This window comes from Ammospiza caudacuta, chromosome 23 (genome assembly GCF_027887145.1).
Source record: "Ammospiza caudacuta isolate bAmmCau1 chromosome 23, bAmmCau1.pri, whole genome shotgun sequence".
NCBI lineage: Eukaryota > Metazoa > Chordata > Aves > Passeriformes > Passerellidae > Ammospiza > Ammospiza caudacuta.
In genome coordinates this window covers 1,702,594-1,727,581 of record NC_080615.1, presented here as the reverse complement: position 1 = coordinate 1,727,581, position 24,988 = coordinate 1,702,594, and the positions used below count along the sequence as shown (strand labels likewise).

At 46.5% G+C, this 24,988-nt stretch overlaps 2 protein-coding genes across 2 annotated transcripts; both read left to right on the top strand.

Annotated features, from left to right (window-relative positions):
• The first annotated feature begins 235 nt into the window (after window positions 1–235).
• On the top strand, window positions 236–4,901 carry LOC131567491 (transmembrane protein 45B-like). Its single transcript, XM_058819136.1, has 5 exons — window positions 236–433; window positions 931–1,143; window positions 2,157–2,341; window positions 3,290–3,435; window positions 4,252–4,901. Exons 1-5 carry the CDS (start codon window positions 250–252, stop codon window positions 4,367–4,369), a joined length of 846 nt encoding a protein of 281 aa, XP_058675119.1. The 5' UTR covers window positions 236–249; the 3' UTR covers window positions 4,370–4,901.
• Window positions 4,902–12,072: 7,171 nt separating this feature from the next.
• On the top strand, window positions 12,073–15,879 carry LOC131567498 (transmembrane protein 45B-like). The gene is made up of 6 exons (XM_058819142.1): window positions 12,073–12,182; window positions 12,937–13,135; window positions 13,390–13,602; window positions 14,223–14,407; window positions 15,034–15,179; window positions 15,434–15,879. The coding sequence occupies exons 2-6, from the start codon at window positions 12,946–12,948 to the stop codon at window positions 15,561–15,563; spliced, it is 864 nt and encodes a 287-aa protein (XP_058675125.1). The 5' UTR covers window positions 12,073–12,182; window positions 12,937–12,945; the 3' UTR covers window positions 15,564–15,879.
• Window positions 15,880–24,988: the final 9,109 nt, after the last annotated feature.

Genomic DNA, 24,988 nt, shown 5'->3' with positions numbered 1-24,988 from the left:
GCAGAACATTTGGGGCTTTTTTGAAACAACTGTGGCTTTTTTTGACATTTCCTAATCTTGGGGCAAGGACCTCAGAGAGGTCCCAGGGGTTCCCTGTGCTCCTTCCTATTCCCATGTGCTTGGTCAAGCCCACTCCAGTCTTCCCTGAAAGGGAAATCCTATTTTTTCCCAGTGCTATGCCAAATAACTTGTGTAAATTGAATAATTACATTGTTTTTCTTTGCCTTGTAGTCAGAAGAGGTTGACAGGATGGCAAATTTTAAGGGTCACGCGCTTCCAGGCAGCTTCTTCCTGCTCTTTGGACTCTGGTGGTCTGTGAAATACCCACTGCAGTATCTCAGCCAGAAAGTAAATAAAAAATCCCACAGGGCTTACTGTTTCCAGCGTGTGGATGCCATTGAAGGGGGAATCAAAATCTTCTTTTCTCTAACAGGTAAGGGTTATATTTCACTTGCTATGTCAGTATTCACCTGGCCCGCACTGATGACTGTACAGGAGCCCTGACTCCATAGAAACTGATCCAGATGTGGAAGGATCAGAGAATTTTTAAGGCTGGAAAAGACTTCTTATGTCATTAAGTCCAACCACTAACCACTGCCACATCCACCATTAAACCATGAACCTGAGCACCCTATTCACGTATTTTTGAATACTTGCGAGTATGGTGATTCCAGCACTCCCCTGGGCAGCCTGGATGCATCCTTGATGTCCATGTTGACATGATCTCTGGTATAGTTTGATATGGGAAAGCAATTCTCATACAGCTTCCCAAAGCTGAGCTGCCATTAAGCACAGGCCTGATTTTTCCATCCGGTCTTTTCTCCCTAATGCAAACTCACCAGTTCCTGCTTCAGAACCCCCAGCAGCAAGGAGCAGTCTCAACCATTGCAAATGAAGCCCCAGAAACTGCATGCTCTTGGTGTCCTGCAGGGATGCTGGCAGAGCAGTTTGTCCCCGACGGTCCCCACCTGTACCTGTACAGCGGGGAGATGCACGACTGGGTGAAGCTGATGAACTGGCAGCACACCACCATGTACCTCTTCTACGGTCTCTCCGGGGTGGTAGACGTCTTCACCTTCTTCTCCCAGCTGGTGCCGCAGGGTCTGGATCGCCTCATGTTGGCCGTGGCTGTGTTTGTTGAAGGTTTGTAGAAGATGGTGCTTAATTAGGGGAAGGATATTGGGCACCAAGTCAGAGAAGAGCTAAAATTTGCATGACTGAGATATGGTTCCAGATGCCTCTGGAGATAGGACACATTGTAGGGGATATATTATGGCAGGCTGGGATGGAATGAGATGAGAAATACAGGCATGGATAGGTTCTGGTTTGGGATTTCTGAAGCTACTGCAGTGCAAAGCAGTAGAATGAAGTTCCTCATTATGATAAATGGCTGGTGAACTCTGCTTTCCTCTGCCATCCACAGGCTGTTCCCCTGCCCCATGTTCCCCTGAGAGCTATTAATTGCACTGCAGGCATCATTAGCCTCATCTCCTTGCATGGCACGTGGCATGGCAAGTGATTTATTTCAGCTTCAGCACATCACAAATATCATTCTGTCCTCAGGCTGCCTTGCAAGTTGCCAGCCAGGATTCCAGACCCCTTTTGGATCATATAATCATATAAAGACTTGGTTTAGAAGGAAGCTTAAGAATCATCTAGTTCCAACACTCTCCTATGGGAAAAGAAGGTCTTGTTTATACAGAATCCTCCTTAATGAAGGCACAGCTCCTGTTAATTTTCCTTTCCTGATCACAGCAGTTTTTGAGGCAGCAGCAGCAGGGGCAGCTCCACATGCACATTTTGGCATGTATGACCAGGAAATCTATCATTTACAGCTCCCAAAAAATGATGAAATTTAGCAATAAGAAGGAAAGACACAGCAGAAACCTGGCTAGAAGGGAAGGGTCATCTGAAGAGGTGACAGATGTGGGAAGAAAACTACCCTGTCCTTGGTCATTGTATTGTTCAGATCCTCCTGCCCCTGGTTGCCCCCAGGATGCTGGGATGCCAGGAGGCCTAGGGGATGGTGCTATGTGGAGTCCCCTCTTTCCATGATGGCCTGTCTCAATTTGCCATCCAGGCAGGTGATTTACTCAGCTCAGTGTCCATGGCTGCTGCTGTTAATGCTGCTCCAAGCAGGGCTCGTGTTTTGGCAGGTTGTCTCTTCTATTACCACGTCCTTCACCGCCCCATGTTGGATCAGCACGTCCACTCCCTGCTGCTCATCACCATCTTTGCTGGGGCTGGAAGCATCCTGCTGGAGGTTTTCCTGCGTGACAACATTGTCCTGGAGATGTTCCGAGCCCTCTTGACCATCGTCCAGGGAACGTGGTTCTGGCAGGTCCGTTCTGCCTCCCCAGAGCAATGAAGCAAAGAGAAAAGAGGGGAACAAGTTATACATCACATATCAATCACACATCTCCCAAGGATTATTTTGCCAGGCTCACTTCATAAATAGCTCATAATCCAGAATGAAAATTTACTTATCACAGGTCATCTCTGATGGCTGCTCCTGCTGCAAGAGCTGTTTGTTTTGGCTTACTGCTTCTCCAGGGGGAAGAGAAAAAGCAAGTGAGCAACATTTTACAGTACCTAACAACCAAGTACTAATTGCTTAATGTGTCTAATGCTCCCTACAGCCCTCCCTCTGGTTTAGTGAAAAGATACAAACTCCACCAGCAATAAAACAGAGTTAAAATACCGCCAGCTGCTTACTTTGGTAGGAGTTGGAAAAGCAAAGAAATCAGTTGGAGATAATTGCTCTCAAAACTAAGCTATCAAAAAAAAATCCAAACAAAAAAAGAAACAAAACCAAACCAACCAACCAACCAACCAACCAAAAATAAACAAACAAAAAAACAACCAAAATAACCACCCAAAACCAAACCACTTTCCCTTCTATTTTTCAAGGCTGTGCTTGCTCAAATCAGCCTTTGTTCAGAGGTAAGAAATTGGTCTGAGCTGGTAAAATACAAAATGTGGAGTTTTTAAAGGATGGATTGGAGTTTGGAATGTTGAGGGACAATTGTTCTGGATATTGAACAGAAAAAGAGATATCTTGGGCACAGACTTACTTTGCAAGGATGAACTTCACTCTCAGCAAAAACATCTATCCTGGTCAGGGCTCAAGTTCCTCGGTCACCACATGAATAAAGGTAACTCTGTGAGGATGATGAGGCTCTGGCACAGGTTATTTAAGGTCCCTTCCAACCCAAACAATTCTGGCATTCTGGGATTCTATTATTTTTTTCCCAATGTAGTTGTTCCACCAACTTCTTGTTCCACCCAGATTGGTGTTGTGCTGTTCCAGCCATGGGGAGGTCCCGTGTGGGATGAGAATGACCACAGCAACATCATGTTCCTCACGATGTGCTTCTTCTGGCACTGGGCAGCTGCTGTGGCCATCCTGGCCGTGAACTTCAGCCTCGCTTACTGGTATGGCTGGAACAGGGCTGGGACAGGTCTGGGACAGGTGTGGGACAGGGCTGGGACAGGTCTGGGACAGGGCTGGGACAGGGCTGGGACAGGTGTGGGACAGGGCTGGGACAGGGCTGGGACAGGTGTGGGACAGGGCTGGAACAGGTCTGGGACAGGGCTGGGACAGGGCTGGGACAGGGACTGGGACAGGTGTGGGACAGGGCTGGGGTAGGCAGGCAGGGCAGGGTGTCTGTAGTGAGACAGATGGAACCCAGCCCTTCCTGCAGTACAAAATCACAGCTGAACAAGCAGCCCCAGACTACTGCAGGTTTTAAGGCATGGTATTTGTTGAGTGTACAGAATGCAAAATAGTGTCAGCAAGAGGCATGGGCAGTAAATGGGAAGTCAAACAACTGAGTCCCTAGAGGTGCTCCTGGAAGTCACACTGCTTATTTTCCTCTGCAATGAGTGCTGAAGTCAAACTTTAGTTTGACAGAGACATCAAAGCATTACCAGGACCCCTGACACTTCATCCTCTGCCTTGCAAGGACTTCAAAGCGGTTGAAGGTCACTGAATTCTTAGAGGTACAAAAACTAAGACATTACCAGTCCCCAGTTTGGCTTTTCCAAGGGGATGAGAAGATTATCCCACTTTAAGGGATGCTCTGAGGGATGCTGTGTAAGCTACAGAATGGATAGTTCAGTCCGTGCCATCAAATAGACTTTATTCATGACAAAAACCACTCAATCCCCCATCAATAGCAATTTAGGTTCTGGTGAGTGGCATTAGGTAGGAGTTTTTCCTAATAATGATTCATTGCTCCTGTGCTGCAGCTGTCTCCAGAGGCTCCGCAGAGGCAGTGGAGAGCCCTACATCAGCCTGGGGCTCCGGCAGCAGAAGGGTGACAGCAGCTCCCAGGCTGCCTTCTTGAATGGCTCTGATGAAGAGTGAAGAGGATGCAAAACTCCTGCTCCAAACACATGAACAGTCCCTTTCTCAGAAGAAACAAATCAAATTAAATATTTTTTGTTTGGACGAGAGGTGCCCCCATGGTGCTGCTGGAAGGAAAGCTGAGCACACAGGGGTGGCTGCCCTCCATCCATACCCAAATATCTCTGGCTCAGACATGGGCACAGCTTGAAGTGATTTTTAGCAGCAAAACAAAGCACAGAAATTCAGCATGACAAGATTACTTCATCCTGTGGGCTCCCCTGTATGCTCCCATAGGGATGGAGGGCATCTTTTGGCCAGCTGACTTTTCCAAGAGCCTGAAGGCTTTGACCTGCTGTGATTGAAGTCAGGGAAATCTCCAGGCTGAGGTCATGCACCTCTGGAGCAAGGCATCACCCCAAGGAGGACGAGTAAGAGAGTGCTGAATGTGAGATTATGGCAATTTTTGCAACACCAGGGCTTGATTGCACACAATACAAATGTCATTTCTGAAGCTTTGAACTAAAGAGGGGTTTTGTTAATAATTTTCCTGTTCACTTAAAGGCTAAGAGAGTAAATAAATGTGAAATAAAAATCCTCACTGAGCTGATATCCTTAAATTTAAGACTGATAAATTATGGACTGTGTAATAATAGCTTAGAAAAATCCATCTCTCAGAGCTGCAAAGCCTAAAGGACTGTAAGATACATGGCCATTGAGCAGGGATTCATGAAATGTCCCAGTTTTCCATTGAAAATAAATCCCCTCAGCTTGGAAAGCAAGATGAAACAAGCACATGGTTCATTTTAGGCTGCCTTTACTAGCTAATTTCTTGCAAAAAGTGACTGGAAATGTCATCTCCTAGACAGGAGGAAAATATGCTAGTACAGGGATTTAAAAAAATTGTATATATACATTTATATATATAAATATATAAAATAACCACCAGCACAAGGTAAATTACCATTCTTTATCTCAAACCCCATGGTGGAAGGATGCTCTGCACTGAGATCTTCTCCCTTCTGTGTGGTGGGGGTTTTGCAAGAGATTTTTGTGCTCATGTTCATGACTACACAGGCCAAGGGAAGGCAAAATTTGTCCTTTAACCCTTTCCCCCTTGTGCAAAGGGGCTGTCACAGACTATAGGGACTGCAGCTCGGATTTTATTGCTTATTAACTATGCCAAAAAGAGTAGCTTTCCTTGAATGCTAGCATTCCTGTATATCCACTTCCAAGCTGGTTTGTTTTGCAGGCCTGGACACTGGGAGGTGCAAACAGACTGGGCATGATGAGAATGAAGCAGCAGAGCTACATCTTCATAAATGCATCTCATAAACTCATGACTGGGTCTCATGAGTCATAACCACTGAACATGAGGAGCATTTTGTAGATATCTTTCTTTCTGCCAAGGCAGAATATTTTTTCCAAACATCACAAATTCCTCTGGCTGCTATGAGGAGACACAAACCACTCTGCAGTTGCCCCCTGCTAATGGCATAGACCCCCTCGCCCCCATGAGGAAGGGGACAAACCAAGTGAGTGCTGCAGGACAGGCACGGGTTCATTGAAGAGCAAAAAGGCCCTCTGTGATGCTCTGAATTATTTCTGGTCTTTTGTGAATAATTGTCTTTTAGGAAACAGCCCAAGCATTGCTATTCCCATTAAACAGCCAGGGGAGGGCAGCAGCTGCTGTTGGACTGGGAAGGGATCCAAGCTGGATGCACTCATGTTCCTCCTACCCACCCTCCAAAGCCAGAGGTTTTTTCCATTCCAGAGAACAATGAAAGCACAGGGCAAAAATAAAGGCTGACTTTGGTTTTAAAAGCATTCTTTCCTTTTGGAATTGGGATAGGGTTTATTTAATTCTTCACAGCTCTTAAGTTGTTGTCTCCTTTCCCCCTCCTGTCTTTGGTCCCTATCACTGTATGGCAATAAAACACCTTTTTCCTCCACAGCCCCGGTGTCTGGAATAGTTTCTGTTTGCCTCATTAACTCCCTGCTCCCACAAACATCCCAGGACTGTCAGCAAAGTGCTCACTAATTTGTTTTCCAGCTCTGGAGCACATTCTTTTCCAAGGTATGAAGGTCAGGAAAGGAGAGATCCAGCCTATGATTAAGGAAGGAAATACAGTTTGAGTTCATTTCTGCATGAGAATTAATGATTTTCATTTCAACTAAAACCAGTTTGTAAATAGTTAAGGTACTCAAACAAAGCATGAAGGTGTCTGGATCAGAGGTACAGAGATTATTTACTATATAGAAGTGCAACCTTAAGCTGTCCTCAAAATTATTTCATGAGTGATGGATATTTTAGAACAGTCCTAGACAGAGAGTTGCTTTTAATACAACATTAATATCAATCAGTTTTTCTGGATCATGTTTTTCAGCATATAATATTTGGACTTGATGATCTTGGAGGTTTTCTCCACCTGAACCATTCTATGATTCTATAAATTGAGTTAAAGTGTCTCTGTACTGGACCCCTTGGCCACACAGCTGGTGTGGGCTGGGAGTGTGCTTGGATCCATATCCACACTGATTCAAAAAAGAGTGGGATCCCGAGGTGGTGTCTCAGGATGTTTTTTTCTTACAATGTAACTGTAAGATTACAGTCTGATGTTTGATTTTGTCACTCAGGTGTCCTGCTCATCCACGGCCGGAAGAAGCTGCTGATCCTGCCCTTCTCTTACAAAGGAGCCCAGACAACACCCCAAAGCAGCCAAAGGTCCTGGCAGCTGCTCTTCCTACAGCTGGAGAGGCAAACCCTTCATCAGGAGCCAGCACAGTCCATCCACGAGCCACTCATTCCTGGGCAGAGATAGGATCTCCTGCTGCCACCCGCACAGCCACTTTATGTGAGGCTGAAATGAAGGCGTAGCAGCAGAACAAGACCTGCCTCTGCTTTTACCACCTGCTTTACCTCCTGTTGCCTGTTTATGAAAGCTGGTGTTAGCATTCGTCATAATAATAATAATAATAATACCTTGCACTTCCCAAACAACCATCCAACCATCCATCTGCAGCACTTGAGTTGCTGGCAAACCTTTAATTAGATTGTGCCTCCCACCACCCCCAGGAAGGAGACAAACATTATCACATTTTTTCATTAGCACTGAGGCTGATGATGAACCTTCAGGGAGAAGATGTTGCAGTTACAGCTGAGAGAAAGAGAACAAGATAAAACCAAAAATATAAAATCAAATTCAATTCAGGGTTTAGCTTGAGGAGCTGGAGGGAGTTGGACACACTTCAGTCTTTTCCTAGGAGTAAGAAGGGGTATATTCCTAAAGAATTGAAATGGAATCACATCCATTCGTGCCAACAGTGATTTTAGCATGCATGGAGTTTCAGTGACCTGCTAGGGGATTTTGGGGGATTTGTTATCTTTTCTCCCAACTACCCATCAGAGTTAAATCCTCATTTTTCTCATGGGGATGGTTTAAAAGAAACCTCCTTTCCACAACTGTTTACGGCACTGAAAACTTCCTTCACTGTCTGCAACTTAACTTGCCCTTTTCAAAGAGTCTTTCTCTTTGGTCTTTACTCTTTACTGGCCCTTTATGGAAAAAGGCACATTGATCCTCTGTGTAGGTACTTTCCAGCTGGGCCTTGCTCTTCCCATCACTCTCCAGCTGCTGGACTCCCACTTCATCTTTCCCCACTTTGTCCAAGGGCTTGACTCCTACAGCTTGGGAAGCAGCTTCTTGCACTTTGTGGCAGTGGTTTGTAGAGGTAGGTGGTTGCAGAAAGGAAATTTGAGCTCGAAGAGGTCCTCTTCAGCAGATGGTGCTGCTGCAAAAAGGTATGGTTCTCATCCTGCATTATTTTCAGGGGTAGGTCTGTAAGGAAGAACTCCCATGAGGGCTGTGTTTCTCCCTATGCTTGGATTTAATATTGAAACAAGTTCCTAAGCTCAGGCTTGGGTGAAGCTGCCATTTGTGGAAGCCCCTTTGCTGCTGTGAGCCTCCCAGGACCCTTTCACCCATCCCTGTTCCAGCCATCCTGCTTCTCAGGCACCGTTGGAAGTGAGCAGTGATGGGTGTACGGCACAACCTCTTGTTTTCCTTCCTTCCTCCCACTTGATATGAAGATAATGGGAATAAAAGGCTCCTGGCTATGGCTTGGTGGTTTTTCTGCTGGACCACAGCCCATCACCCTGGGGAGGCTGCTTTGCTTCTGTACTGCTCCAGCCTTGGGTTCCTGTGGGTCACTGGCTCTGGGCAAGGCTGGTTCTGCAAGCTTGCTTGGAGTGGGTTTGGCAACACAAGTGAGAGAAATATTCAACTTCCTAGGAGAACTGCTGGCTTGGGGATGTGGCTGTGCCAGGGTCAGGGGCTTGAGCAGGGCTCTGGGGTAATGCTGAATGTTTCTGCACCATCACCTCAATGTTTTGGAAGGACATAAGAACACTTGGGTGGCCTGAGGTATTTATTTGGCTGTAGCACTTGCACTGCTCATCTCTGCAGTCATCAGGGGATGGGCAGCAGCTTCAAGGTGGCTTGTGTCTGTGGCTGCTTGGTGAAGGGCAGCGTTGTTGTATTAGAGAGGAAAAGGAGTGGAAACATGCTGCTGTGTCCTACCTGCCCATCTTTTGGGGGAGAGAGGGCCATGCCCCACATTTCTCAGCTGCTGTGGGCTGGGAGGGGAAGCTCACAAAGGCTCTGCTCTGGTTTGTGAACTTCTGGCCCAAAATCTCCTGTCCTCAGGCAACTTTTATAAGATTGGACCTCCTAAAAGGTTATCATGTCCCTGGCAGCCCAGTTCACAGACTTGCAGCAGAGCCCTGTCAGACCTTACTGCTGCCTTCTCTCTGCTTGGCTCTTTCCCCAGTCATGCCCAGCCCCATCTAACAACTGAATACACAGGGTTGCCATGGGAGCAGGAATTGGCTGCTTATTCTGATTTTTGTGGCAAACTCCAGGAGAGTTGTCGGCTGTTTTTTTAATAGCAGACAGGAGGTGGCCCAGGTTGTGAAAGGTGGTTGACTCAGGGTGCTTTGAACTGGCCCATGGAATGTTCAGCTCCAAACATCCTGTCTGAGGGGTACCTCCCCGTGGTGGCTTCTCCCTTTATCAGCCTCTTCTGAGTAATAAGCTCCTTGCTGACACATCTGGAGAGGGAGGAGGACAGGCAGGAGTCACAGGTAAACTCTTCCATCTGTACATTGGCGAGCAGCTGTGCCATGGCTGCTGGAACTTGAAAAGAAGGAACATGGGGAGAACATCCATGAGAGACAAGGGTTCATTGTGATGACAGCTGTGGGTGAGGCTGGTGGAAGTGGTGCTGATGGTGCCAGAAATCTCTGGCTTTAGCCATTTTTTGGGGGGATTATTGTGTTTTGTAGCTGTGTGATGCAGAGGATGGAAGTCGTTCAGCCTGAAGAGGAGATGGCTCTGGGGGGCCCTTGGAGCCCTTTCCAGGGCCTGGAGGGGCCCCAAAAAGCTGGAGAGGGACTCCTGGAGTGCCAGGACAGGGGGAATGGCTTCCCAGTGCCAGAGGGCAGGGATAGATGGGGTATTGGAAAGGAATTCTTCCTTGTGAGGAAGGTGAGGCCCTGGCACAGGCTGCCCAGGGAAGCTGCGGCTGCCCCTGGATCCCTGGAAATGTCCAAGGATGGAGGAGGAGTTGCAAAGAGAAGACCCTCCCAAATGTCTGCAGCAGCCAGGTGCTGAGCTTGTCCTCTGCACACATGCTGGCTGTCCTGAAATGCTGATGGGTGCTTGTAGGGAGTGCTGGCACATCCAGAGGGACAGCAGCAATCCCCTGCACTAGAGCAGGTGGGGTCAAAATCATGGATGGTGATGGATCTGGAGCTGCAGTGGCTCCAGGGGAGAGCCTGGGAGTTGGGCAGGAATGCTGTCCTTCCCAAGCCAAGGCTGAGGAGGCTGTGAGCAGTCAGGCATGGCTCTGCAAGGACAGCAGGCAGCTCCCGGGGGCGACTGAGCAGGAGCATCACAGCCTGGAAGCTGTGGAGGGAGAAGGGCAGCTCAGGTAATGACTTCTGTCTGCTGCCATATTTCAAGTGCTCTGACAGACAGAGCAGTTCCCAGGAGGAATAAATAACCTGGTGTCTCTGCTCTTTGCTGGCTGCCACTTCCTTGGAGCTAAATGAGCTTTTATGTGAGCATGAGCTCCAAAGCTGGAGTGGGAAAAGCCGCTGGGTCAGGGGTGTCAGGGTTGGGCTTGTTGGGCTGCTGGAGGGGCTCTGTGAATGTGGGGGTTGTTTTTCTGTGCTTCAAATATGTGAGCTGTGCAAGTGGACTGTTGCTTGGAAACGTCTGGTTTTGCTGCAGAATAGTGGCTGTTTTATAAAAGGAGGTGGGATTTTTTTTTTTTGGTGAGCGAGCTACATGCAAAATGCAAACTTCTGCTTGTCTGATGGTGGTTTGGGCCATCTCTGCTACAAGAGGGATGCCCCAAGACATGACTGGATTCTTAGAAGTGTTAGAAGTGTTCAAGGCCAGGTTGGAAGGGGCTTGGAGCAACCTGGTCTAGTAGAACATGTCCCTGCCTATGGCAGGGATTTGTAAAGAGATGAACTCTAAGGTCCCTTCCAGCCCAAACCATTCTGGGATCGGTGGTGGCTTTTGAAGGGCTGTTTCCAGTTGCTGGGAAGCAAAGGAGACTCGTGCCAACTCCCCAGAGCCTTGCTGGATTGGGCTGCAGAGGTGTTGTGAAACAAGGGGGTCCCTGGTGCTGCAAGGAAGAGTGAGGCTGCTCTGCTGGGGAGAGGGATGGTCAGGGTAGGAGAGTCCACGGACAGCTCTGAAACAGCAGTTTGGGTCTGCTGGTAACTCACACCAAGGGGGACACAGCAGGTGGATGTGGAGTGACAGACCCCCAGGTTAATCCTGGATGCTGGTGTGCCTTGGAGCAGCCTCTGGGGCTGCAGGTGGGACACGTTTGTCATTTCTGGACTCTGGGATGTCTCTGCTCTCCTTCTCTCCTCCACTTCATCATGCCAAATTAATGTTCTTCACATGTCTCTCAATCAGGGTGTACTCCAATTTCAGGCTGTTGCCCTTGCAGTCACAAGTAGGACAATGGTAAAATTTAGTTATGTATCATGCAGTTGTGCTATGCTTAAATGTGCTTTATTGTTAGACACTTCAGATGTAGATGTCTGTGCAAGGAAGAGAAGTGTCCTGGCTGGAGTGCCCAGGGTATAATCAAGAAAGATGTGGGTTCTGCTGGGGCATCAACCACCTCACCCTAATGCAGGCACCCCAAATAGAGCAGAGAGCCATACGTGATTCCCAGCTCCTGGATGGGTCATTTCTCAGCTACTGGAAAGGCAGTTCAGTAATTTCCATCCTGAAAGGAAACCTTAGCATAGATTTGAGCCTTTCCCAGATTGCCTGTGTCCCAGAGATGCAAAGGATGACAATGGTTTCCACATTCCAATCCTGTGTTTGCCACACAGAGCTGAGCCAGTCTGACCCATGCCAGCTCTGCAGCCATAACCTGACCTGGAACGTGGTGCAGAGCTCTCCCTCACCTCAGGCACTTGCCATGCCACATCCTACCCTTGTTTTGCAGTGCCTAATTACTTTCTAGTGTGGGAGGACTCAGAGAACGTGCTGGGGTTGTTCATCCAGCCTTTGTAATTTGCTTTGGTATTTCTAAACACAGTGAGGATGTGATCTGTGATGCAAGGGCAGGTCAGTGTGGAAGCCTTGGAATGAGTAATGCCTTCCTCTGTGCACATCCCAGCTGCAGAAAAGGACCAGAAAGCCCATGAGGAGGAGAAAAGTGAGTCCTCATTAGGTGGTAGAAGCTTACAGAGAGCAAGGAGATCAAGAGGTCTTTCTGGAGGGAATAAGACCATCCCCAGGTAAAACAATGCTAGAAACACTTTGATCATTATTTATTCCTTTCTGTACTTGCTACACTGGGATTTTTCTAAGGAATCTTTTTATGGCTGAAATACTTTGCAGGATATAAATTTGCTGTATCTTCGCTCCTCTCCATCCTACTTGGTTGGTACTCTGGCATTGGTTTGGCTTGGTCAAGGATTTCTTTATGCTTCTTCCTATGGAGAGGAAATCTCTAGTGTCAAATCACCACTTGTGTGCCACACAAAGGTTGTGTGGAATATGCATAAGGCTCTTTTTCCAGATGTTAATGGTTCCTGGGTTGCCTCCTCCTGCACAGCCCAGAAAAGCCTTCACTGGCTGGAGCTCCTAATCCAGCACTGGATTCACACCCTGGTAATTGCCTAGTTTGGAGCAAGTTTATGGTCTAAGGAAATAATTGTCATGTTGCTTTTTATTAGTAAAAACTTTGTTGTGCTTCCTCTTCTAGTAGCTGTTACACTTTCTTGGGCACTACTGTATTGTTTTCTGGCATAAAGTTCTGTTGATTTTGTATGCAGCCACATAAATACATACATACACACATATACACAGTGGTGCACAGTGGCAGTTTCCCTGTGCTGATTTCCCATTTCTGGTATTCCCTGATTCTGGTTTGCACCTGAGCCATGTGCACCTGCTCTGTCATGCTGTGGATCCCTGAGGATGCTGAGCAGCCCAACAACTCCCTTGGGGAGCTTTTGGTTGGTCCTTAGGCACTGTTTGTCCTTGCAGGTCCAGAGAATGAGCCTAATGCCAACAACTTTTTTGGGCAGTGCTCTCCGGGGCACTTTCTTCTTCGCCTTTGGCCTGTGGTGGTCGGTGAGGTACCCCCTGAAGTACCTGAGGAGGAAAGGGGGTGCTGAGGGCCAGCCGGGCCGTGGGCACGCGGAGCTCTTCGAAGGCGCAGTCAAAGCTTTCTTTGCTCTAGTAGGTAAGAGAGAGTGATGGTGAGTCTGTGCCCCAATATCTGCTAGCACAGCAGCAACTCTTCCACAACACTGGGCCTGTTTTAGTGGGACTTAGGAACATGCTTGTGGCACACCCTGGGACAAGGAGCTTGCTGTCATTCTCCTGGGCAAACACCAGCAGAGGAATTTTACAGCTCCACACCTGCAAAGAAACATTCCCTCAGGCTTGTAATTTCCCCATGTATAAGGAAAAGTGACCTTTTCTATCTTTGTCCAGGGATACTGGTGGAGCAGTTTGTCCCCACTGGTCCCCACCTGCAGCTGTACAGCCCCAAGACGCACAGCTGGACTGACCTCACCCACTGGCACTACTCCACCATCTATCTCTTCTTCCTCCTCTCCGGCATCACAGACGTGGTCTCACACTCCCCACTCAAGCTGCCCCCTGGCTCAGACCGGCTCTCGCTGTCCCTGGCTCTGCTTGTGGAAGGTGAATTGTACCTGGTGCTGGGGGAAGACACAGAATAGGGAACTGCTGCAGTGCTCATGGGTGTGACAGTTCCTGGGCAGTCTGGGGGCCACAAAGGCAGACCTGGAGGGAGTGTGGATGCACGATGACACTGGCTTTGTGACAGTCACCCCCCTCCCTGCTCCTCCTAAATATGGATCCAACCATAGCTGGATGCCACAGGGGATGCTTGAGGGATCTGTGCTTCTCCTGGTGGCCAGCAGCTCTCCCACCCTGAAGTTACAAAAAGGTGTCATCCCCCCACCTTGGTTGGATGCAGAGGGACAGATACAAAGCTCCCCACCATCTTTTGAGCTCAAGGTGCCCATCCCTGTGCTCCTCCTGCAGCCTTGGCTGGGACACAGGGATCTCCCCAGGTAAAGGGGCTCGGAGACTCCCACAGGTACAGGGAGCAGAGCTGAGACAGTGCTGGGGCTGCCTGGTGGTAGCAGAGGGAAGGTGGTGACAGCAGCTGGTGGCTCTCTGGTTCTTTTCCCCAAGGCAGATCACGGCAAGGCCTGGAGCCTAAGAGTGAGTTTTCAGACGATTTTTAAGAGAAAACCCCAGAGTGTCCTTTGCTAACACAAGGTGGATCTTGGCAGGTTTGCTCTTCTGTTTCCGTGACTACAGTGATGCTGTGCTGGACCAGCACCTCCACTCCCTGCTGGCCATGGCTATCTTTTCTGGAGCCCTCTGTGCCCTCCTAGAGGTGTTCCACCGAGACCATATCATCCTGGAGACATTCAGGACCAGCTCCTTCCTGCTCCAGGGCTCTTGGCTTTGGCAGGTCAGTGTCTATACAGCATTCTCCTCAGATCTTTGCACCTAGGAAGCTGAGTGGAGTGGAGTTGCCCCTGTAGGCACATCTGTTGGGGTTAAACTTCCAGGATGTTCAAATATCTTTGTAAATAAGAATAGGAAATGAGGCTCAGTGCCACAGCTGCCATCGTGAAGTGCATGTGTAATGTAGCAGCGTGGACAGACCTGGAAATGAATGGAAAATGGAAATTGGAGCCCATAGGGGAAGGAAATCACAATCATGAAATTTTATTAATTTTATTAGGTCCATTTTCTTCCTCTGTTTGTTCCAAGTAACTGGAAACATCTGGAAATCGCTCATGTAATCTCCAATCTCTTGGTCTAGGGGGAAATGCACAGACTGGCAATGTCACTTTTTGGATGCTGCCCTTTTCCAGCATGCTGGGCTTGCACTGCAAGCCCTAAGGATTATCTGCAGAGAATCCATCCCCTCCTGACACCTTGTGTCAGTGGTTGGGGAAGCCAAGGGCAGTGTCGCAGGTGTTACTTGGGGTTACAGTGCTAGTCCACAGTCAGCTGCAGCAGGTAGGCTAAAATCAGGAGGAAAACAGGAGGGATGTGCTAAAGTCTGACTTCTCTTTCATCTGTGACCAGATTGGGTTTGTGTTGTCCCCTCCGTGGGGAGGACCAGGCTGGGACCAGAGCGACTCCAGCAACCTCTTGTTCCTCACCATGTGCTTCTGCTGGCACTACCTGGGTGCCCTCGCCGTGGTGGCCGCCAACGCTGCTGCATCCCGCTGGTATGAGGGGTCCTGGCACAGGGCACGGGCTGGGCAGCCACGAGCAGCACCCAGCTCCAGGAGTGGGCTGGGAAATCCATGCACCAGTGTGTCATGGGATAAGGAGTGTGGGTGTCCATATGTACACAAGCGTGGCTTGGCGTGAAGGAGTGGGCTCCGTGCTGCCACAGAGCAGCCTGCCCACGCAGGGTAGGGTGAGCCAGTGGGTCTCACTACCCACGAGTCCTTGACCATTGTCACTGTCTCTCCTGCAGCTGCAATGAGTCCTGCCAGCTGAAATTTGGGGACATTGATGTGGAGTTGGACTGTGGCTTGTGCCTCCACAGAAGGAAGAAGAGCTCCGGTGGCGCCTTGCTGCCAGAGAGCAGCTTGGATGACAAATGAGGCTGTGGTGGGCATGGAAATCTCTTCCCTGATGGTTTAGAGCTCTTGAGATGAAATTTTTAATTAGTCTTGATAAATTACAGCAGCACTTTACAGTGGAGCATCAGAAGTAGGAGACAGGACCCTGAGGCAGAGCATGACAGGAGATGCCAAATCTTTCCTTGTGCATCCCTTTGGTAGACACGAGTTCTTAATTCTCTGAGCTGCAGCTCAGGCTGCAGACTGCAGGACTAGTTTGCTGTTGGAGTCCAACTGGAGTGGCAAACCAGACTATTTTTTCTAACATTTCCCTTCTGCTTCCTCAGAAGGGAGCCAAGCCAGCATTCAAAGCTCCTGGTGGCTGTCGTTCTCTCTGGGGTTAATGGAGAGGGTTTTGTACTAAGTTGAATGTACAGACTATCTGTGATCACCAATAAAGTGCTTTAACACATCTCCTTCATGGATCTCTTGAACACCCTGCTGCAGGCTAAGGCAATGTTGGCTTCAAAATGGTTTAGGCAGTGGAGGAAATATCTGAAGGGTGGGACTGTGAATGATTTAATGTGGATAAATCTGCCCAGGGAAGGAGGGTGGCCAGTGGATGGAAAGGATGGAGGGCAGCTGCTCTCCTGCTTGTTTATCATCAGAAACTGGGTTAGGCACATGAGCCAGGGGTTTGGTGTTCCTGGGAGATGGGATGTTTGCTGGGCAGGGGGCTCAGCTGAGAGACCCTTGAAGCAAAATGATGGTTCCAGCTGGCTGGGGGTGGGTGTATGGATGGTCTTGGGAAGTGTCTGAGAGCCCTGCAGTCATTTCAATCTTTCTCCAACACCTTTACTGGCTCCTTGGAGCCAGTCACTTCCAAAGGAAACCTTCCAGTTAGAGGGTGTCTGCCTTGCTGTTGGAGTCTCCTTTTGTTTGCAGCAGAACAGTGTGGGGAGATCCTTCCTGAGGAGAGATGGAGAACAAAACTGAATGTAAAAGATAGCATTAGGAGACTTAGTGAAAGAACATCACTAATCATCATCCAAAAGTTCATAATCAGTATCTAAAATGTTTGTGCCATGGCTGAGGGCTGGACTGGGTGAACAGGGGAGCACCAGCAGCATTGATTTTATTATATTCCAAAACCTTTACTGTATTCCCCTAAGAAATGCAAGAGCCAGTTTAGTCTGAACACATCCCTGATGTGCTGCACAGTCTGGGAGGAAAGAAAAATTCCTCCTGCCTCAGACCAGTTGCAATTCCCAGCCCCATGGGAACTCCCTGGAAGAGTGAGTACTGTCTATTTAATTTTTAATTTTTCATTTTGTTTTTATTTTTTTTTTTTTTTTGTTTTATTTTGGGGGTTTTTGTTTGGTTTTTGGGGTTTTTTTTTGTGGGGTTTTTTTGTTTGGTTTTTTTTTGTTTTGTTGGGGTTTTTTTGTTTGTTTTTTGGGTTTTTTTTTTGTATTTTATTCTTATATTTTCTCCTTTTGGAGCAGGGCTGGAAGAAGACCAATGCTTTGTGTCCAGAAAAAAGCCTTGAGGAGCAGAGAAAACCAAGTAAGGCAGTACTTTGGGCTCCCACATTTGGCAAGCACACCCAGAGGATGAAGCAGGATGCCTTCCTGAGCAATGGTTTCTCCAGGACCTGGCTGCCTTTAAGTTGCACTGGTGTGGATTCCAGTACTGTAGTGAGAGCTTGCATTGCACCCCATGGAGGTGATGTGATCCCATTGTTAACAATCCTCCTGGGAGTAGAAGTGGGGTCATTGTGTCAAGTTGTTATAGACTGGCTGCCACTAATGGGAAGCTCAGTGCAGAGGTTACAACCTGGTGTACTGAGCTTGGATTGAAAAGAAGGGGATAAACAATCTCTTTCCCCTTTGATCCACAGATGTTACTTTTTTCCTGGGGTTTTTTTTTTTTTTCTGCCCAAATGTTATCTTTGCAGTGCTGAATCTCTTACTGAGGGTTTTGGTGCATAAAATGTTGGAGTTTTTTGGTGATGTTTCTTCTTTATTTGAATAAATATAAGTAAGAGCAAATAGTAATCATCGTGCTGTGTGTTTTGACAGGTTCAGTGGGATCACACTCCAAACCCAAGAAGGTTTCTTTGAGCAGAGCAGCCAAAATTACCTGTTACCATGTTAGGTGATAGAGCTACCCCATATTTGATACATGACTAATGTTCATCATGTCAATAAAGTAGAAAGAAGATACGACGTTGTTGAGGCTGTGGCTGTGTTTGTTGTACAGTTCCCAGCTAGCCTGGGTATGGGATTGATATTTCCTGTAACATCTTCTCTCCCAATGAAGCCTGAAGGGAATAAAACTCACTGAGTTGAGAGTCAGCCCATGGCAGGGGGTTGGGATGAGATGATCTTTAAAATCCCTTTCAACCCAAACCACTCTGGAATTCCATGACCAGACAAGATTCAAGTGATCAGTAAAGACCCCGTTGTCCACCCAAAGCGTTGCTAGTCATGTGCTGTGGACACAGGAACCCTGAAATAGGTGGGAGGTGGACACATGTTTCATTGCAGTCCCTGCTTCTCCAAGGCTGGTTAGGATGTGTGCCTGTGGGAGTTTAATTACAGGGGACCTCATTATTTATTGTACACAGACCTGGCAGATGCTGTTCCTGTTATTTTTCGACAGAACATTCAATTCCTTGTGTAGCTCCTGGTCTGTCTGCACTGTTGGTCCCCAGGGAGATGTAGAGATGTGGATGATTTTCTTTTTCCATGGTCTGTGGGCTGTGATTCCCTGAAAAATACCTTGGTCAGAAAGCAATGCTGTGTCTCTTTGTTGTTTCACACATTGTTAAGCTTTAAATGATGCTGCTCAAACCAGGATTTAAGGTAATTCTTACCTGCATTTTACCCTTTTTCTTGCCTATTGGCACACAGAAACACCAAGACTGGTGGTTTTGATGACAAATATTCCCAGCTGCATAGTTAAATTTGGAGAATTGATTGAGGTATCCAGAACACACATGCTGAAGTGTTTGGAAGGAACAGGGGCCTTTGCACTTCCAGACTGAATTCACAGGTTTTCTCACAGCAAGGGTTGGGAGAATGTCATGGTAAGTTTTCCCATTTCCACAAATCCTCTGCTGCTGGTAAATGTCAGGAACAGGATGTTGTGCCGGAGGAACTGGCCATAGAAGCCTTTGGAGGATGGCTGGGTGTAATTTGTGTATCCTCTTGCCTCAGCCAGAGGGAAAAGAAACTTCTTGAGATCGTATGGAAAAGTGCTGCTGGACGAGCTGAGGTGCTTTACAAACCCTCAGTACTCAGATCTGTATGCAAAACCTTTTATTGTTATAGCTGAGAGATTTGCTGGAGATGCATGGTTTTAGGAGGAGTTGAAATTAGCACTTTAAACATCACTAAAATCTATTCTTTCAGCTTAATTATTACACTTAGCTTCCAAATTTAATGCAGTTGCTGTTCAGAGGACAATTGGATTTTCTAGATCACTTATCTCTTCCAGAACTTAAAATTTTCCATTACTTTTTTCCTTTTTTTAATCTTAATGTGTTTCTTGCCTATTAACTCAAGTGATTTAAAAAACAACAGTCAGCAGTTATTTTCCTCTGAGGATGCACAGCCTGAATCTCATCCAAGGTTGTGGTGAGGCTGCATCTTGAATAGTGTTCAGGTTTGGGTCCCTCCCTACAAGGAGGACACCGTGGTGCTGGAGCTTGGAGAAGGGAACAGAACTGGAGAAGCGCTGCCAAGGAGGGGGAAGTGTTCCAGCTCTGGCTGGAGTAGTTTTCTTGGGAGGCTGGAGGTTCTTGAATGTGTCTGGGTGGTGATCGTGAAGTGTTTGGTGGAGAGGAGGCTGCTCCTGCTTCAAGGATGCTCTGGGTTCCAGCAAGAGTTGCACAGTGTAACAGGGGTGACAGACCCATTGTTAATTGTTAATGTGTTTCCACTGTACTTCATGAAACTTCAGACCAGCACACAGTTTGATGAATGCGTGTTGATAAGGAGATGCTCAAATATAATGAATCTTAAGAGTTAGAGTGGCCTTATTGAAAAATATACAGTTTTCCCCTGGGTGTAACATCTGTGGAGTCTCGTAGTGCTCACATCACTCACCTCTTTCCTGACATATCTATGAATTCCTGGGAGGTGTTTCTTTTCCCAGCACTGCTTTGAAAATAGATACCAATGACTGTGTTTTGTGGAGGGAAATAAAATTTAAAAATCCAGGTGTACCAATGTGTTTCACCAAAAAAATTGCCCTGTTTATTAACCTTAATAATATTTGTTTTCCCTGCAGGCGATGGGAAGGTTCATGCATTGTGTGAGTACTGAGGCTGGTGGTAGGATGCCTCATTGTGCCCCATTTCTGCTGGTTCTGTGGGATACTTGGAGTTCACTAGGAGCATCCTTTTCAGCACAGTGGATTCTGGTGAGATGGTTATTACACATCCTACTGATTTTCAGAAAGCAACATGGAAACACCTTTGAGGCAACTATTTAAATCTGGTGAACCTTTTGTCCCCAGGACACCTCAGCAAACCTGAGCTTCTCTTTGGACTCTTCAACTGCAACAGCAGCCAGGCTTCTCCCTGCCTTCTTGCCTCAGTTTAAAGTTGGATGTAAAGATAAAGAAAGATTTTTCTAATGCTTAATATCATAACCCAATACTTGCCTTTGGTTTGATTGTGTGTGCTGGGTAGAGATACCCACAAATGGTGATATTATGATGGGGGCGTGAGTTACCTGGATTAAAAGATTAATTACCTGGATTTGAACCATGAGCTGCCAGCACTACTTGGAAACCTAGCTGAAGCCATCAGTAGTGCAGCAAAACCTGGAAAAGCTGCTCTCCAGAGCTGATGTTAGGATTCTGAAAGAACAGCAGTTGCCTCTTGTTCACCTTCCCGTACTGATTAGTTCAATTGGCCCTTGTTTCTCAGGGTTATGCTGTTGGGAAATAAAGTATGTAGCTCTTGCAGTGATGTGTGAGTGTAGTAGAGAGGTATTATTTGAATCTATCAAATAACATAATTTTTATTTGATTTGCAGCATATTTGTGAATCACCTGTTCTGCTGACCTGATGTGTTTCCCTACAATGTGTGACAAGTGCTCCATCAGTTGCTCCATCACCTGCTGAGTGCTGCCACTGCCATGAAAGGGTGGAAAAAATGTCCTTTCTTGCTGGGTTTAGCTGGCTCTTTTTTCCCCCTGTGGGCTGCTGGCATCTGATGAACATGGTGCAGCTCTTTCTTCCTCCTTTGTTTCTTCCTCACTGGGAGACTATTGTCACAATGGACAGAACCTAACTAATTCTGCAATTTATCAGAATAAAATTCTACCTGGCCAAGCTGTGGCACAGCTCCTGTGAGAGCTGGGTCTTAACTGTATCTTGGGTCCCAGCAGTGTCAGAGTAATGAGAAATTTTTATTCTTAAACTATATCAGTTTCACATTTATTTATCCTGAAATTCAAAGTATTTGTTTTAGATTCTGTAATGTTCTACACAGGTCCAGGAGTTTGAGTTTGTTTGGCTTTAAAGAGAGTTTTAGTTGGGTTTAAAAGAGGAGATTTTGGGTTTAAAAGAAGGGGCTTGGGGTTTAAAAGAGAGAGTTTTTTAGGTTTAAGAAGTTTTTGTATTGTGCTGTAGTTCTGTTTTAACCTAATGTTGTATCAAACATTTTTGTTACAGAAGCCTTTGGAAGTTGGGACCAGAAAAGAGGAGTTGGCCCAAAATCCTTGTATTTCCTAGGGATCCAATAAAGAATGGAAGATGCTCAGCCGCTAGTTTTAATTACTGACTTAAGGAAAACTAAGTTACTGTGTACATATCTGTGTACAGGCTAAGTTTCCTGATGTTCTGTGGCAAATTCCAGGTAAAATTCGGATTTAAATGGCAAAATAAGAACTGGAGATGCAGTTCCCAGCTTCACTCCTAAAGGCAAAGCTGTAGAGTTTAATTAACCAATTGGTTAATTAAATTATCAGTTCAGCACATGTATTCCTTGACTGAGCTTCTGCAGAAACCAGTTTTATATTTTAGACCAGCTTTAACAGCAGAGCTGGAGCCGCAGAGCTCAGACAGCATTGGATGTGTAAAATGACTGTAAAGATATTTTGTGGGCAAAGAAATTCCTTTTCTTCTTTGGGTAGAGAATGTTTGTTCTGTGTTTTGTGTTTCATTGGAAGAGGAGAAGCTTCACAATAAAAGATGATTTAGACCAAGTGCATGGGATCCTTGTTCAAGCAAAACGCAACACCCTTAAAATAATTTAAAAATTAAAACCAAAACTAAAGTAATTTTTGCTTTACTTTTAGTTTTTGTTTAAAGCTTTGCTTACTTTTGTTTTCACTTATTGTTATTGTCCTGGTTTGAAAAGGAAGCGAGTTTTTAGGGATGCTGTGGTCAAACCAATAGGTGCTCAAATTCAAATATTGGCACCTGGTGCGGCCCAGGAGGACATGGATGCACCTCTGAGCACACAGAGGGTTCAAAGCAGAGAACGCCCAGGGGAAGCTCTCTTGGTTCCGGTGGTGAAAGGTTCAGAAAGGTTCACCCCCGGCTGCGGCCTGGGTGCGGCAGGGGAAGCCATGGGCCGCGTGAGGGGAGCCGGGCCTTGGGCAGAGAGGGAGGTGAAGGCCCCTGCAGGATGGAAGGGTGGAGGAGCACTGAGAGGCAGCAGGCAGCCCCCAGCCCCCGAGACACAGAGAGAGAGAGAGAGAGAGCCTGTGCCACCTTGAAACGGGATAGCACTGCCGGCTGAGAAGGAGAAGGGGGATGCGGTGAGAAGGTGCTCAACAGGGCAGCCATGGGAGTTCTGGACAGGCAGAGACTGTGATTTTTAACCCTTTCTTGAATGATGGAAACCTTACAAATGCTGATCCTCCTGGAGATGAATGAGGAGAGAGATAGAGATGAGATAAGAGGAAATGGCCACGAGATAAGTTGAGAAGAACCTTAGGTGGGAGGAGATGATGGAGTGGCCTTTGGCTGGACTTTTCTTGTACAGCCATGGACAGAACCATTTTTCCTGTGACACAGAGACTGCATTTAAGGGGAGGCAACGTCTCAGAGCCAAGAGAGTGCAGTGATATTATGTGAAGGAGTGCGTGAACAGAGACTATAGGTGAGGAGGGTGGTGGTGCCCTCTGTCTTCAGAGAAGAAGATCTCTGATCTCGAGACCCCTCAGCCCCAGGGGATGAATCTGGGGAGGGACAGGTGTCCCAAAGTGAGAGACTGTGCTTTCTTTGGAACTGGGCAAAGCATCCTTAAAAAGGAACCCTAGAAGCAGCTCAGGTCCATGTGCAGTGGTGAGGGCACTGGACATGGAAGGAAGATGTCACCATGGCAAATGTTCTCTGGGCGGTGCCACGTGTAACATGGAAACACACGAGGTCTCAACTGTGTTTCCAGGGGAAGCCTATGGCACAAGAGGGACTCCTCTCCTCTTGATGAACTGAGAATTGATTATCTAAAGGGTGGTAATGGACTGAGAGTCGATGATCTAAGGGGTGGTAACTGGATTGAGAATCTAAGGTTCTATTTCGTCTGGTGCTGGAAATTGGGAGGAGGAGGAGGAATGTTTTTGGAAGGTTTTCACTCTGAGTTCTGTGTGTTTCTTTTATATATTGTAAGTTAATAAAGTTGGGGTTTTTTTCCTTTATTCCTAAGCTGGAGCCTGCTTTGCCCTATTTCTGGTCACATCTCACAGCAGGCACTAGGGAGAATATATTTTCATGGGGGCACTGGCATTGCACCAGCGGCAAATCAAGACAGTTATTTGCTTTAATTTTCACCTTTTTATTTTTTTATTTTTGAGATTTTTTTCAGTTATTTTTATATTCACTTCTACTTTTTATTTTTAAAATGAAAATATATTTAAATATTAAAGAAAAAAATCCGAACACCATCAGGTCCTCCCCAACTTGTTTCCCCCTGGCCAAAATCCAAAGCACTGAGATAGATTCTGCCCTGGTGTTTACTTCTGTAAAAATGAAAATTGCAGCTCCCCCCTCCCCTAGAGTTTATACATTCAAAACAAAGCCCCCCCCCCCCAGGAGAAGAAGTAACACACCAACGACCTGGAAGTGTGGTCCTCTAGTTTATTAGACATCCAAAAACACAGAATATCAAAAATTCTTTCAAATGAGCCAAAATCTGGGTTCTGAATTGTAGAGATCCTGAGGGGCATCCCCTTGGTTAGGGAGACACAAGAAGCTTCCCTCAAAAAGCTGTTCAGACCCCACTGGCTCCTTGCCCTGTTCCTGTGTCCCTGAGCCATCCCTCCCTATTCCCTTGCTGTCCCTTGGCTTTGTTCTGCCCCAGTGCCGCTGTCCAGCCCCTGCTCTGGGCAGAGAGACCCTGCGAACCCCAGCAGAGTGCCTGGGACCCTGAGCATCTTACTGGTGGCTGAATTAAACATCTGTGCATACCGTGCAAAGGCCCTTTTTGCTTCCTTACCCTGGACTTTATTAGCACCAATTCAGGCTGCAACACTTAATCAGAAAGAATCACCGTTGATTTCCATGCTGAAGCTCCTTTTTTCAGCAAGATATTCCAAATATACCAGTAAAGTGCTGTGGTAGATGTATATATATAAACTATATACATCTCAGGCTGTATATAGTTTATATATGTATATATACACATATATGTATAGTCTGTAAAAGTAAAGAACACTTGAACATCATCAAATACCCAGTGTCTTGAAAAACTATGAACTGACAGCACAGGAATAAATGCACCACCTAAACCCAGAGTGTAATTCAGAGCACAAACTGGGCTGTTGGAAATTCAAGTGTTCTCTGCTTTATTAAAAACAAACTTGAGCAAATAGGCCTGGAATTATATTACAAGGGCTTTTCTCATCTGTGGCTTCTAGTTCTTAATGCATCACCCTGGAAAACAAAGGATGCTTCAAGTTCAACCCAAAAAGCTGGTTTTGGTGTTCACTCTTCAAAGCAAGGAGAAAGCAATTAGCAAAAGGCAATACAGACAACATTCCCAGAACTACGAGCAGAGAAAGGAACTAAACACATAATCTGAACAAAAAGGATTATTAATGAAGTAACTGAAATAGCTGAAGGCTGGATCTGTGACCAAGCCTTGGGATAGTCCCAGTCTAGTTCTTGATTCTCAGTAGCTGGAGTGAGCTCCAGTAGTTTACTTGTGTCACCAGCAAGGGGTAAATCCAAAATTCAGCTCTTAAAAAACCTCAAACCACTGAGAATTTGTGACCGTGGTCACAGGGGTTTTCAGGTGAAGAGAGAGATGAGAATGTTGACTCCATGATCAGAAGGCTTGATTTCTTATTTTATTATATATATATATATATATATATATATATATATATATATATATATATTACAACTATACTAAAAAGAAATAGAAAGCAAAAGGTTCCTCAGAAGGCTAAGCTAAGAATAGAAAAGAAAAGAATGATAACAAAAGGCAGCTCTCTCGGACTCT

Coding starts and splice junctions, on each gene's coding strand:
- LOC131567491 (XM_058819136.1), top strand. CDS start 250: ATGGCAAATTTTAAGGGTCACGCGCTTCCAGGCAGCTTCTTCCTGCTC. Junction 434..930: donor AATCTTCTTTTCTCTAACAG/GTAAGGGTTATA, acceptor GGTGTCCTGCAG/GGATGCTGGCAGAGCAGTTT. Junction 2,342..3,289: donor AGGGAACGTGGTTCTGGCAG/GTCCGTTCTGCC, acceptor TGTTCCACCCAG/ATTGGTGTTGTGCTGTTCCA.
- LOC131567498 (XM_058819142.1), top strand. CDS start 12,946: ATGAGCCTAATGCCAACAACTTTTTTGGGCAGTGCTCTCCGGGGCACT. Junction 13,603..14,222: donor CCTGGCTCTGCTTGTGGAAG/GTGAATTGTACC, acceptor GGATCTTGGCAG/GTTTGCTCTTCTGTTTCCGT. Junction 15,180..15,433: donor AACGCTGCTGCATCCCGCTG/GTATGAGGGGTC, acceptor TCTCTCCTGCAG/CTGCAATGAGTCCTGCCAGC.